We start from the raw sequence: 15,210 nt of genomic DNA on the forward strand, positions 1-15,210 counted from the left end.
TCCTTTGCAAATGTATATCTAAAAGCCATCCTTAGCTCCCTGGTACAAAAATCGCGATTGGCTCCGCGGGCAGTAGTTTGCTGACCCTTGTCGTAGTTGAACACCAGTAGCCTGCATTAGGTTTGGGGTGCTCAGGGTTGGGGGGTCTCTCCTGGCTGCAAGGCACATCCGTTGCCCCTTCCCCTCCCTCTGTGCCCAGTTAACCCAGTTTCTTTGCCCTCCCTGGTGAGGCAGGTCAGAAAGATCAAGATTGCGGACAGGAGTGTGCTCCCCCCGACCAAGGGCACCTCAGTTGCTTCTGGAGTCCCTCCACCTCCATGCCACAAGCAAGGGTACCTATGCGTTTCAGGGCCACCCAGGGTCTCACAACCTCCTCCCCTCCCTCTCCCCTCTCAGCTCCTCTTCTCTCCCATCCTCCAACTTCTCCTCCCCTTTCAGTGTCACCCTCCTACTCCCTTCCCTCTCAGCCCCTCCTCTCCCTTTCCTCTTTCCCCTCTTTCTCTCCCTGTTGCCCTCCTCCCCTCCTCCCTCTCTTCCCTGTCGTTTTCACATCCTCCTTCCCCTCCAGCTCCTCCCCCAGCTCCTCTGGGTCCTGACTTTCTCACTCCTCCCTCCCCTCCAGCTCCTCCCTCCCCTCCAGCTCCTCCCTCCCCTCCAGCTCCTCCCTCCCCTCCCCCTCCTCCAGGTCCTGACTTGCTTTCTCACTCCTCCCTCGCTTACAGCTCTTCCCTTAGCTTCTCCTGCCAGTCCTGCTCTTCCCTCCCCTCCAGCTCCTCCAGGCCCTGACGCACTTTCTCACACCTCCTTCCCCTTTTGCTCCTCCCTTGTAACCTCCCAGTCCTGACGCGCTCCACTGTGGCTTCCAGCTCCTCCTTCCGCTGTAGCTCTTTCCCGCTCCTCCCTCCTCCCCTTCCTCCAGCTCCACCTCCGGGTCCCGCTGCCGCACTTTCCCGCCAGCGTCCTCGTCACCGCCGCCACTGCACGCCCCGGAGTCCCGCCATGCCCAACATCGTGCTCTTCAGCGGCTCCTCGCACCAGGACCTGTCCCAGCGCGTGGCCGACCGGCTGGGCCTGGAGCTGGGCAAGGTGGTGACCAAGAAGTTCAGCAACCAGGAGACCAGGTGGGCCCGGCCGGGAGGGCCCGTCCGCCGCCCGCCGCACCCCCCCCCCGCCGGGCGGGACTGCCGGCCGCGCGCCCGGGCGGAGCCGACAGGGGCCGGACCCGGAACCCCGGCCGCTCCGCGCGCCCCCAGCCAGGGAGGGCCTCGAGAGAGGGGGCGCCCCCGCCGGCGCCGCGCAGCCCTTCGCTGCCCGGTGCGCTCAGGGCGCGGGCCCGGGGACCCCAGGTCGACCAGTCCACTCGGCGCGCTCCCCGCACGCTGAACCCTGGAGCGGCCCCCTGTCCGCACCTGCAGAGCCCCCTGACCCCGCTTTCCAGGCCCGCTGGTCCTGATTTAGGGCCGGGGACCCACGTTTTTAAAGCACCGTGGTGACTAAGGCTCAGCCAGTGTGGAAAGCACAGGGGTAATGGGAGAGTGTGTTTGCGCAAAGGTTTCCGAGTGTGACAGCTCCAGGGTGTACATGCCGGCTTCCCCTTGCTGCCCCGGATTTGTCTGCCTCAAAGATGGTGGGCTTGTAGCTTTGTAAATCTGGGGCTCTACTGTGTTCAGTAGGAACCCTGGTAGCCCGGCTGCTAACCTAAAGGTTGGCGGGTCCAACCCCCCCAGTAGTGTGAAAGAAAGGCCTGGTGTGGCAATCTGCTTCTGTAAAGATTACCAGCAAGAAAACCATATGGGGCAGCTCTACTCTTATCACATGGGGTTGCTATGAGTCGAGTCGACGCAACAGCACCTAGCAACAACACTGTGTTCAGTGGCAAGGGAATGGTTTGAGTGTCATTTGTACCTGTTTCTCAAGGTCATGAGAAGTGGTCACCTCTACTCAGTACTGTCAGGCAGTGGCCATGCTCAGAAGCTGGGCCTTTGCCACCTGCCTGAGTCTGCACAGCTCTTTGACCAATTTCAGGTCAGTCTCACCTTTTTCTCTCTCTCTGTGCACAGTTACTGATAATATTTATATCTTTGGCAAACTCCCAGTTCAATGAACATTTCCAACAAACGGTGCTGGAACAGTTGGATATCCATATGCCAAAAAAATGAGCCTCCACTCCATCCTTCCCACCATTTACAAAAATTACCTTGAAATAGATCATAGACCTAAATGTAAAACCTAAAACTATAAAACTTCTAGGGGAAAACATAGGAGAAAATCTTTGTGACTTTGGGTTAGACAAAAATTGCTTCGATACCGAGAACTTAGAAGAATAATGTATGATGAAGATGGGTCTGGTGTGATGTGTTTTTCCTTGAGTCAGCTTTTTAGGCCATGTGAATTGTTCCTTGTGACTTCTTTGAGGTGGTGAATTACAGTTAGAAGACTCTGATGAGAAGTGAAGAAACAGTGAGTGATAGGTGGTATCACTGAGGTGAGTACGTTCAGCTTGGTAGCGTTTAATACAGGGGTCCTGGAGGATGGTCAGGGGCTCTGGAGAAAGACAGAGCTGGGCATGAATGTGGCAGTATTTCGCCAATGCCAGTCAAGTTTCAAAAGCTCAAAGAACAGGAGAAAACAAAACAAAAAACAAACCAGTGGCCATGGAGTCAGTTCCCACTCGTGGCAACCTCGTGAGTAGAACAGCGCAGAGTAGAACTGCACTTCAGAGAGTTTTCGTGGCTTTGACCTTTCAGAAGTAAATTGCCAGGCCTTTCTTCTGAGGCACCTTTACGTGGGCTCATACCTCCAATCTTTCGGTTATTCACTGACTGCTTAACTGCTTGCGCCACCTAGGGACTCCAAGAACAGGAGAAGGGGTAATAGCTTTTATTTAGGAAGTAGCCCTGGTGGCGCAGTGGTTAAGAGCTCAGCTGCTAACCAAAAGATTGGCAGTTCGAATCCACCAGCCACTCCTTGGAAGCCCTGACGGGCAGTTCTTCTCTGCCCTGTAGGGTCACTATGAGTCAGAGTCAACTCTATGGCAGTGCGTTTGATTTGGGTTTTTTTTTTTTAATAGTAACTTAAAGGAGAAATTTCTGGATGAAATGGGATTTGAAAGCAAATATGTTGCCCTTCCATGTTATCTCCTTGTAGCACAGTCATTTGCTAAAGGGCATGGTTAATCTGTATCAGAAGTTCATTGCTAAGTCAATGTTGGATTTCTGCTAAAAATACTGTATGCACTGTTGGGTGAAATTCACTCAGACATTGAAATATGTATGTTTAAATGTTTGTTTTAAGTATAAAGCAGGCTCAAATTTATTTGGTTTTGAGTGTATTATAACTAAGACTTGCTAATTAGAAAACACGAGGTCTCAAAAACTACTTGGCATGAAGTCTGGCAATTGCTTATACAGCAACATTTCATGTTTTTGATGTGTAGACTATAAAAGATTAACTTCTTGGCTTTTCTCTTTCATTGAACTATACAGCTACAGGGATTGATTATACAGTGTGTGCTGGACCAGGTACTGTGCTGGTGCTCTGGTTTTTACTGTGTGGACTAGAGAAGAGAAACAGAAGGGCAAAAGGAAGAGAAAATTGATTGAGTTCACGTAAGGGGCTTCTTCCCACATCTCTCCCTGAGCCAGGACCAGAAATCTGGTTTCCTGTCCCTTGATGGCACAAATGGTTAAGCACTTGACTACTAACTGAAAGAAAGGTTGGCATTTTAATCCACCCAGAGGTGCCTCGGAAGAAAGGCCTGGTGATCTGCTTCCAAAAGGTCACAGCTTTGAAAACCCTATGGAGTACAGTTCTAGTCTGATATACCTGGGGTAATCATAAGTTGGAATCAACTGAATGGCAGCTGGTTTGGTTTGGTTCTTTTTTTGTTAGTTTTGGTTGTGGCTGTTCCCATTGCACCGTTTTAAAATGGTGCCTGATCAGACACAGATTCCTGATTTTACCTTCTCATCTCTAAATCCTTTCAGATATTCGGGGAGATGTCTGCCCTAGCTTCACTCTAGACCACCAAAATCCTATGCTGACTTTCTAGGACGGCATTGATGGTGGTGTCTGAAAGTCTCCATTGTAACATTTTGTCTTGAAAGTCTCCATTGTAACATTTTATCCTGGTCAGTAAAGACCCAAGGTTCTGGTTATCTAGTGCTGTGTAACAAAGTATGGCAGAATGTAACAACTTAAAACAATAGTCATTTATTTTGCTCACAGCACCTAACAACTACAAGGATGGAAGGCTCATTTCTGCCCCATGTGGTGGCAGCTGGGACAGCTAACGGGGTGGAGCTCCACAGCCAAGATGGCTCGCTCAAGTTGGTACGGTGTTGCTTGGGGGTGTGGTTAGGAACCTCAGTTCCCCTTCCTATGGTCCTCTCCTTGGGGCTACTTGAGCTTCCTCGTAGCATGGAAGCTGAGTTCTAAGAGCAAATGTTCCAAAAGACAGGAAGAGGGAGCTGCCAGTGTTAAGGCCTGGACCCAGAAGTTGGCACATTGTTACTTCTGTCACATTATTTCAGTCAGGCAGTCACAGAGTCCTCCCAGATTCGGGGGCTGGGGGTGGCACATAGGCCCCACTTCTTGATGGGGAAAGTGTTAAGGAGTCTATGGCCATCTTTTAATGACCACACCCATTCATTGTTGAGTTGCTTAAACTCTTCAACCTTCTAATTTGGGAATCAGTAAAGGTCTACCTGGACAACCAATGAAAGCTGCCTTCTGTCCACAGTTTGTAAAAGACATAGAATAAAGATCAGACGTGATCATCGTCATGAGCAGAAGCAGGAATAGCTTTGGAAACATTATTGCCACAGTGATGGTATTCTCTGTCCTCCCCAACTGCTAGTCATAATGGGGGCTGAGATTCCTGAGGAAAAATAGACCATATAGAGTATAATTTCTTTTTGGATAAACAGTCAGGGTAGACCAGGGGTCGGCACACCTTTTCCGTAAAAGGCCAGATAGTAAATGCTTGAGGCTTGGCAGGCCGTATGTTCCATGTTGCTGCTCTTTTTCCTCGTCCCCTTCTCCTTTAAAGATGTAAAAGCCATTTGTATTACTTTTCTATTGTTGCCATAACAAATTACCTCAAACTTGTGGTTTAAGACAACACAAATTTGTTGTTTTAGTGGTTCTGTAGGTTAGGAGTCCACCATGGGTCGGCAGGGCTGCATTTCCTTACCTTTTCCAGCTTCTAGAAGTCACCCGCATCCCTTGGCTCATGGCCCCTTCCACCCTTTTCAAAGCCAGCAGTGTTGGGTCTCTCGGACCATCCTTCTGCGGTCACGTTGCCCTCTGACTCCTCTCCTGCCCCCCTCTTCCACGTCGAAAGACCTTTGTGATGACACTGGGCCTGCCCAGAACATCGACAATTATGTCCCTATTTAAGATCTGCTGATTAGCGGCCTTAATTCCCCTTTGCCATGTAAACGAACATATTTACCGGTTCTGGGGATTAGGATGTGGACCTATTTTAAACCAAACTTGCTGCCATCAAATCAAGTCAATTTCGACTCATAGCGACCCTATAGGACAGAGTAGAACTGCCCCATAGGGTTTCCAAGGTTGTAATCTTTATGGGAGCAGACTGCCACATCTTTCTCCCATGGAGCGGCTGATGGGTTCGAACCGCCAACCTTTCATTTAGCAGCTGAGTGCTTAAACACTGTGCCGCCAGGGCTCCTTGTGGACCTGTTCCTAAAAAAACCAAACCCGTTGCCATCAAGTTGATTCTGACTTATAGCAACCCTATAGGACAGAGAGAGAGCTGCCCCATAGGGTTTCCAGGGAGCAACTGGTGGATTCGAACTGCCAACCTTTTGGTTAGCAGCCAAGCTCTTAACCACTGCGCCATCAGGGCTCCACGGACCTATTTAGGGGGTCATTATTCTGCCTACCACACAAATTCTTAGCTTACTGGCCAAACAGAAACAGGCTGTGGGCTGGAGTTTTTGGATCCCTGAGCTGTATAATATTGTGGTTTGCCCATCAACTTCATTTTACAGTTGATGTGATAGTCACAAAGGAATTACATTTTGCTCCTTAGAGCTTGAGGTGGGAGAGAGCATATAGAATTCTCTCTGTCCCTTCCCTCTTGACATTGGTGCCATACCATTTCCATCCGTAGCAGAGAGCACAAACATGCAAGAACATGGCGGAATGTTATACAAACTAATTTTCGGAACGTGTCAACTTGAAAAACTTCCTTTTTCCTTCTAAGTATTCTCCTTCAAGTTGGGTATGTTGTTAAGTGCTGTCGAGTCGGTTTTCAACTCATAGACTTATTTAGTCCAGATAGATGTCCACATCGTGTCCCTAATGTTGGTTTGTTTTTAATTTTTCTTTGGCTATAGTTGACTCTTTTAATAAAACAATTATATTGAATATAATCGGCCACTGGTACTGGGAGAAGGAAGAAAGATAATTATTTATGAGCCTTCTTTCATTTATAGTCAGCTCTGTTATAACGTGACATATATATGTCTAAAAAGCACCACATTGCAAAAGTGTGCAAGAGAAAAAAATAGGGTTTATGGGAAAAATACCCATTGCCATCAAGTCAATTCCAACTCGTAGCAAAAATAAATAAATAAAAAGCAGCTGTGGAAGGAATTCTAGGAGCAAATGGCGACCTTTCTTACCTGGGATTCCCACAATTTCATTAACTGGATAATTGTCACATAGTTTCCCTCAATATGGCGCAGTGGTTAAGCACTCAGCTGCTAACCGAAAGGTCAGTGGTTCGAACCCACCAGCTGCTCCAAGGGAGAAAGATGTGGCAGTCTACTTCTGTAAAGATTACAGCCTTGGAAACCCTGTGGGGCAGTTCTACTCTGTCCTATAGGGTCACTATGACTCGGAATTGACTTGACGGTGATGGGTTTTTTATGGGAAAAATGGGGAGGGGGTGGATAACATTCCAAAACTTCCTCTGTGACATAAAATGATAGGAATGTAATGAAAGTGCTAAGAAATTTACGTGTGTTAACTTTAAAAAATACAAGAGATACTTCAATAGATCTGGTACTTCTTGAAGAAGACCTGCAGCTTGCGTGGGGAGTGGCCTTGAGAGGGTCACAGCTTGGGAGTTATTGTGAGGTCATAGCAGGAAGGTTGTCTAAAATCAGATGGAACATTGCGACATCAAATGTGCATGGGTGTGGATTGTTGTCCTGGTGAGGCGTGTGTGCATATGCGTTTAGTGTGTCCAAGTAGCTCTGTTCTGCTGGGGCCAGTTGTCTGTCTGCATTCTCATCTCAGGGTGAGAGAGATCACATGTAAGCCAAGGCAAAATTCATGTTAAGCTCAAATTGTTCCTAATATATCAATCGTTTGGAACAGATTTACCTTTTGAAAACCAGCGATAGAGCCGAGCTGACTGTGTCTCTGGGAAGTTGATTTTCCCGAGAACCTGTCTGAGCACAGGGCGCCATTCAGCTTTTCTTCCCCTGAAACAGACAGATCAGGGCTGGGCTCTCTCATGTTGAACACTGACCCCCTCCCAGCTCCCTGAGGAGAGGTGATGTCTTTCAACCCTGAGTAAAGGCCTCTGCCGTATCAGGGTCACCAGGAGCTCCTGACTTCCCAGGGCTCCTGTCCCCCAGCAGTATCCTTGCCTTCCTGCTGTGTCCCCTCCCTCCTCCTAGGCCAAGGTGGCTGAAGCGGAGCTTGCTTGTTCAGGGGCCACCATCCTGCACGGGTGTCCCCTTGTCTACACCTCAAGGGGATTCCTGTGCCCCGCTCCCCCACCTTGGTGTGTTGCTTGGCTCCTTGGGCAGCCTCTCTAGGCTTCACATGGGTGAGTGAGGTGTGGTTAGGTGAGGAATACCTACCCTTGTGGTCCTGTGGTAAGGGAGAAGTCCCTTTACTGGACCTGTGCTCTGGGGCCTCATTCTAAAATTTGGAGGATTAGACACTATCATTTTTAGTGCTATGTTTAAATAGAACAATAATGGCTTCACTTAAGGTGTCAGAGAAGGGTTTGACCCCTTCATTTGTCGTGTGTGTGTGTGTGTGTGCGCGCGCACGCACGTGTGTTTTTCAGGAACCACTTAGTTAGGAATGCTTTTGGCTACAGCAGCCTAATACTTGGCTTTCCAGTTCCAATTCTAGTTGCCACCAAGTTGATTCCGACTTATGCTGAACCCGTGTGTGTCAGTAGAACTGTGCTCCTTAGAGTTTTCATGGCTGTGACCTTGTGGAAGCAGATCACCAGGCTTTTCTTCTGAGACACCTCTGGGTGGGTTCAAATTGCAACCTTTCAATTAGTAGCTAAGCGCGTAACTGTTTACACCACCCAGGGACTCCTAATACTTGGCTAATGATAGCTTATTAAGCAAATAATGGCTTATTTCCTCACATAACAAGAAACCCAGAAGTAGGTGGTGGCTTCAGTGGTGGCTCAACAATGTTAGGGTCAGAGCCTGTGGGATTCTTTTGACCTTCTCTTCATAGTTGCAGGATGGCTGCCATAGCTCTGGGTATCGAGTCTGTGTTGAAGCAAGGAGTGGGTCAGAAAAGAGATGGGGCATGGGGGGATGATGCCTTCTGGAGTTGTGCAGTGGTACAGCCCTGGGGCCGTGAGACTTCTGCCTCTATGTCAGGGACTAGGACTATATCACATGGCCCTTGCTGCAAAGGTAGCTAGAATGTCACATTCTTGAGTTTTTCATGTCTCTCTAGTAGATGCTGGCAAGGAAGAAGAGGGTTGGAAGTGGGTATTGGGTGAGCCGTCTTCCATGTCTGCCATAACCATTCGGATGATGTTGAAACTCATGTATTTTTTGTTTGATGCGTCATTATTTGTCTCTACTATCACATACTCATTGTGTTTCTGTGAGTTACATATTTTCTAGTTTCCTTAGCAGCTTGGAACTATATTTTCATAAATGTTACTGAGCATAATCAGACCTTACAGCTAGTTGGTTAATTGAGAAATAAAGTTAAAGTCAGTTAAGACAGGGGGTCACTAGAGTCAATACTGCCTTAAATGCCTTCCTTTAACTTAAAGTGTAAGTTATGCTTATGTACTGGTCTTTGGATTTAGGGCCAAAGACCTTGGAATATTGTTGATTGCAGTTACACAGAGCCATGTTTCTTGCATAGCCCGCAGTGAAATGGGACTTTAAAATATGAGGGAAGTATTTAGCTTGCAAAATCTGTCTTTTTCCTCCATCTCTTACCTAGCTAGTACAACAATTAATCACAACAATAAAAATAAATGGCAGCTGCGAGTTTGGGAATAAATACAACTGATTTTGGTAAGCATGTGGTTCAACAGATGGGGACGGAAGTGTGTGGACACACAAGAGAGCAGGTCAGTTAATCTTAAGAGTTGATTGAGTGGTGGTTGAAAGAGGTTTTGGTATACGTTGTTCCTAACCCCTGTAACAGTGTTGCTCCAATGCTTTCCCTATGAAGCCCTAGGCTCAAAACTCTGAGAAATGATTACTCCATGCCTTATTTCAGGGTTTCTCCACCTCAACACTATTGACATTTCTAGCTGGGTCATTGTTTGTGGTGGGGGCTGTCCTGTGCATTGTAGGAAGTTTAGCAGCATCCTTAGCCTGTCCCCACTAAATGCCAGTAGTATAGTCCCTCCCCCCACACAGTCATGCCCATCAAAAATGTCTCCAGGCATCACCAGACATCCCCTAGGAGACAGAGTAGTCCTTCTCTCCCCTTAATGAGAGCCACTGCCAAATTCTCACCAATGATTCAGTTAGAAAATAGCAGCTAAAATGTTTGAGTGAATGTCTGTCTTGGAACCTTGAAAGAAGAATGGAAGCTTCTATAGTGTGTTGGCATGTCCATCAGAGCCATATTATTGAGCAGCATGGACTGTTGGTTTAACAATTATGTTAGGTTCTCATGAGACCCTGAGCATTAAAAATCAACCTAGGCGAATTCCAGATTTGAAAACCACTGGTTCTGGGGAGTGATGGCTTCTGTCCTCTTCTTATTGTTGACCCATATCATAGGCAAGAGAACTCATTGGCTCTCAGTCCACATGTCTGTGATGTAATATAGCTGGATAATTTGGTTTCCTGGTAAGTACCTCTCAAAACTTGTGTCCAGGTGACTGGATAACTTGTTATGTCTTACATAACTTTTAAATGTTTTGACTCATAAATGTATGGTTTGATATGCAGCATTAAATATTTTATAAAATCACTCCTACCAACTTTTTTTTAACCAACTTTTTTAAAAAAAGGATAGCTTTCAAAAGTGTTTTAAAAATATTTTATAAAGGTTTTCAAAAAGCATACAAAATTTAAAAAGGGTAGTATAAGGAATTCCTGTGTCCCCATTCCCAGCAGTAACAATGATCAACTCAGTGGGCAGTCATGTTTCATCTGTACCTCCCCAACTACTCATGTACTTAACTACTTAGTGTCCCCTACTATTAAATGTGGAGCCCTAGTGGCGCAGTGGTTAAAAGCTTGGCTGCTAACCAAAGGTTGGCAAGTTTAAATCCACCAGTTGCTCCTTAGAAACCCTATGGGGCAGTTCTATCTACTTGTCCAATGGGTTGCTATGAGTCAGAATCGACTCAACAACAATGGGTGGTAGTAGTAGCACTATTAAATGTAAACAGACAACACCTGAGCAAAGACCCTCTGCAAAAGATGAAAATCAAAGGTGTGGGGGAAGCCACTTAGAGGAAAGAGACTATGAGGAGAAAACATCCTTCCCCCTTCTCCTCAAAAGTTGATATCCTCAGAGAATTAAGTGGTCCTACAGCCATTTTTTTTACAGCCATAATAAACAAAAAGATGATTTAGAAAAACAAAATAAGTACTCATCAGAGAATAAGAAAAAGCTTTTAAAAATTAAAATGTGATCATAGAAAGAATAACTAAAAAAAAAAACTCTGGAAGAATTTGGAAGATAAAGTTGAGCTACTCTTTCAGAAAGTAGACAAAGATGCAGACAGAGAAAAGGAACAACAAAAAAAAATATGAGTTTTAGAGGCTCAGTTTAACACATCTGCCAACTAATGGGTGTCCCAGAAAGAACAGAGCAGATGGAGAAGAAATCATGAAAGAAATAATCCAAGAAAATTTTCCAGGACTGAAGGTTGTAGGTTTCTAGGTAAATAGTACTTTACTAAGTGCCCAGCACAATAGATGCAAATAGACCCACAATAGGGCAAGTGATCATTTACTTACAGAATGCTGGGATTAAAGCAAAGACCCCAGAAGGTTTGAGGGAGAAAAAAATAGGGCCTATGTAAAGAATCAAGGATCAGAATGTCTTCAGACATATGGACAACACCACTGAAAACTAGATGCCACTTGAGCAATGCTTCGAAAACTCTGAAGGGAGAGAATTTTCAACCCAGAGAACAGAAATTTTTAGACATATAAGTTTCTAGAAATTTAGCTCCTGTTTACTGTTTCTTAAGAAGCTTTTTTTTTTTAAGAAGCTACTGGAGGATGGCTATCAACAAACAAGGAAGTACACCAAGAAAGAGGATACAGAACATGGGAAATCACGTGCAGGAGAGGGTTAAAGGGAATTGTCAGGTGGCAGCTGTGCCCAAGCAGAAAGATAAACTAAGTCAGACAGCTCTGGGAGAGACATCTGCAGGACAATGAAATGAATGTTGTGCTTGAGCCCTCTGAAATCATGAAGAGTTTTTTGATCCTTAGAGGTGTTTAGGATTGAATTTGGAATTCCTCAGTAGTGCAAACGGTTAATGTGGTCAGCTGCTAACCCAAAGGTTGGCGATTTGAGTCCTCTTAGTAGCGCCTCAGAAGAAAGGCTTGGCAGTCTTCTGAAAAATCAGTCATTGAAAACCCTGTGGACCACAGTTCTATTCTGATGCACATGGGGGAGCTATGAGTTGGAATCAACATGACAGTAATTGGAAAAACTTAAGAAAACTTAGCAGGTGAATAGGTAAGGTAATTAACTCCAGAAAAACCAAAAATTGGGCACTGAGTCTCTAATGAGCTCCCCTGGTAGACAACATTTCACACAGGTTGTCACAAGTCATTGCTGGGAAAATTAGGTGTGTCGTGTGTGACTCCACAGGAGAGGACTCTGGAAGCTTGCACCTGGTTTCTTCCAGACTTTGCCCCCACATGCCTTTTCCCTTTGCTGATTGTATTCTATCTCCTTTCACTGTAGTAGACTACAGTTGTGAGTACAACTGTATGCTGAGTCCTGGGAGTCCTCCTAGGGAATCACCGACACTGGGGCTAACTTGGGAACCCCAGGATGCAAATATGCTTTCATATCGATTGGTCCGATTTGTCTTTTCTAGTGTGGAGATTGGTGAGAGCGTGAGAGGGGAGGATGTCTATATCATTCAGAGCGGCTGTGGGGAAATCAACGACAACCTGATGGAGCTCCTCATCATGATCAATGCCTGTAAAATCGCGTCCTCATCCAGGGTGACGGCCGTGATCCCGTGTTTCCCGTATGCCCGCCAAGATAAAAAGGACAAGGTAGGAGAGGTGTCTTCTGTCCTAAGAACCTGCTCTGGGTTCGTGTCGTGTGATCTCTGTCCTCAAATATTGCCTCAAAGAAAATATCTGCAAAATGTTTGCTTTCTATCCTAATGGCAGAGCAAATAGACTTCTTCACCTTGTCTTTTTCAAAGATTTGTCTTTGAGCCAGCTGTAATGTTAAGTTAATGTTTACAGAAGTAGAGACAGATGAAGTATATTTTTGCAGGTACTAAGATGCCATTATCATCCTTGTGGTGATGAAACTCATGTGTATCTTTGACTGTGGGGGTGGATACACGAACCTACACGTATGCTAAAATTGCATAAACACACACACTAGTGAGTACAAATAAAACTGCTGAGATCTGAATAAGATTAGTGGGTTGTATTGATGTCACGATCCTGCTCGTGAGAGTGTACTAGAGTTGACAAGATCTTACCATTGGAGAAAACTGTAAAGGGTACAGGGGATCTCTCTCTCTCTTATTTCTTATAAGTACATGTGAATCTATAATTACCTCAAAATAAAATGTTCAGTCAGGAATAGGAAGAGGATATGGAATGTACGGCTAATTGAACAACCGCCACAAACAACTGCCTCCTCCACCACAAGACCAGAAGAACTGGATGGTGCCCAGCTACCACTATTGAACATTTTAATCAAAGATTCGATAGAGGAATCCTGATCAAAAGGGGGAAAATGCAGAACAGAATTGCAGATTTTCACGGACTCCAAACTTTCTGGAGCCATGGAGGCTGGATGAACCCCTGAAACTATTGCCCTGAGAAAATCTTTAAACCTTATACAAAAAATATCCCCTGAAATCTTAAAACCAAACAATAGTTCAACTTAACTAGTGAAAAAAAGGCTGCCTTGAGCATTGTGCTGTTTTAAAGAACTATCTGTATGGGATCAAAGTGACAACAGCAACTCAAAAGGTTAGATAGGAACCTTAGGGGGCAGTGAGTCTATGTTAATGTGGGAGGAACAACTCAGAAAAGGAGGGTAGGAATGGTTGCACAACTCGAAGAATGTAATCAATGTCACTGAATTCTACGTGTAGAAACTGTTGAATTGGTGTATGTTTTGCAGTGTATATTTTCAACGACAACAAAATAAAATTTTCAAAAATAAATAAAAAGTTTAATTTGAAAAATACCGTTATCTCTTTTTAACCTTTCAAGAAGAATGACGTTGATACTGCTGAATTATTCTTTCAGCATTATTAGCTTTGTGGGGGGGGGGGTCTGTGAGTCTTTAGTAGAAATTGAAGAAGACATGGCTTTTACCCTCGAGATAGCTCAGAAAAGTTGGAGTTCTAGGGGAACTTCCGAGGGGACCAGCTCTAAGCCATTTTCTCCGCTGTATTTCTAATGGATGGATGTGTAGCCAGGGTCTGTATAAATTCTTCCAGTTTATAAGAGGCATTGCTGTTCTGTGATGTGGTAACTAATCCTGAGAAAGTTTTCCCCCGGTACACCTCAGTTTATCTCCCTAAATTGTTTTCCGAAACAACCCAATTTTTCTGAAACTGTACACATAAGATCCCCTTGGATATGAAAACAGCCCTTTATGAATTTGAATTCATATACCAAAGTCCCCCTGGATTTTTAACCCCAACTTCTTCAGGAGTGGTTTTCAGATCCTGTGCTGAACACAAGCTAGTCAGTTAATTTCTCATTAAACACTTTGTCTCCAGAACTGCATTCAGCACTTGAGGTAGGATTTAGCTCAGAGGGGTCGGCAAACTTTTTCTGTAAAGAGCTGTACAGTCTCTGCAACTACACAACTCTGTGGTTGTAGCACAAAAACAGCCACAGACAATACATCAATGAATGGATGTGGCCGAGTGCCAATAAAACTTTATTTCTGGGTGTTGAAACTTGAATTTCATGTAATTTTTCCATCCTGTGAAATACTTTTTTTTTAACTATTAAAAAATGTCAAAAACATTATTAGCTTATATGCAATACAAAAACAAGTGACTAGGCCCGTGGGTCATGGTTTGCCATACCTTGAATGAGAGCCTTGATTGGTCTTGTGTGTGTGTGTATGGTTGTCACTTTGTGACCTAGCTTTAGCTTGTGAGTGGTTAAAACCTTTGGTCACCATGGTTTAAGGGGACTTCTAGGTCAACTGGCAAAATAATTCTATTATGAAAACATTCTGCATCCCACTTTGAAATGTGGCATCTGGGGTCTTAAAAAAAAAAACACCCAATTCAGGGAAAGAGGCCCCAGATAAGTAAAGCATTACTGAAAAAGAAGAACAAAGTGGGAGGCCTCACTCTACCTGATTTTAGAACCTATTATACAGCCACAGTAGTCAAAACAGCCTGGTACTGGTACAACGACAGGCACATAGACCAGTGGAAGAGAACTGAGAACCCAGATATAAATCCATCCACATATGAGCAGCTGATATTTGACAAAGGCCCAGTGTCAGTTAATTGGGGAAAAGATAGTCTTTTTAACAAATGGTGCTGGCATAACTGGATATCCATTTGCAAAAGAATGAAACAGGACCCATACCTCACACCATGCACAAAAACTAACTCCAAGTAGATCAAAGACCTAAACATAAAGACTAAAATGATAAAGATCATGGAAGAAAAAATAGGGACAACCTTAGGAGCCCTAATACAAGGCATAAACAGAATACAAAACATTACCAAAAATGACGAAGAGAAACCAGATAACTGGGAGCTCCTAAAAATCAAACACCTATGCTCATCTAAAG

The 15,210-nt window shown here is 45.0% G+C and overlaps 1 protein-coding gene across 1 annotated transcript in view; it reads left to right on the forward strand.

Moving 5' to 3' along the window:
- Positions 1 to 764: 764 nt before the first annotated feature.
- Positions 765 to 15,210, forward strand: part of PRPS2 (phosphoribosyl pyrophosphate synthetase 2) — a 35,030-nt gene continuing 20,584 nt past the window's right edge. The window contains exons 1-2 of the mRNA XM_064277971.1: positions 765 to 1,121; positions 12,284 to 12,467. Of these exons, the coding sequence (XP_064134041.1) occupies positions 1,000 to 1,121; positions 12,284 to 12,467 (306 nt within the window). The 5' untranslated portion in view covers positions 765 to 999. The remainder of the gene's footprint in view (positions 1,122 to 12,283; positions 12,468 to 15,210) is intronic.

This window comes from Loxodonta africana, chromosome X (assembly GCF_030014295.1).
Source record: "Loxodonta africana isolate mLoxAfr1 chromosome X, mLoxAfr1.hap2, whole genome shotgun sequence".
Taxonomy (NCBI): domain Eukaryota; kingdom Metazoa; phylum Chordata; class Mammalia; order Proboscidea; family Elephantidae; genus Loxodonta; species Loxodonta africana.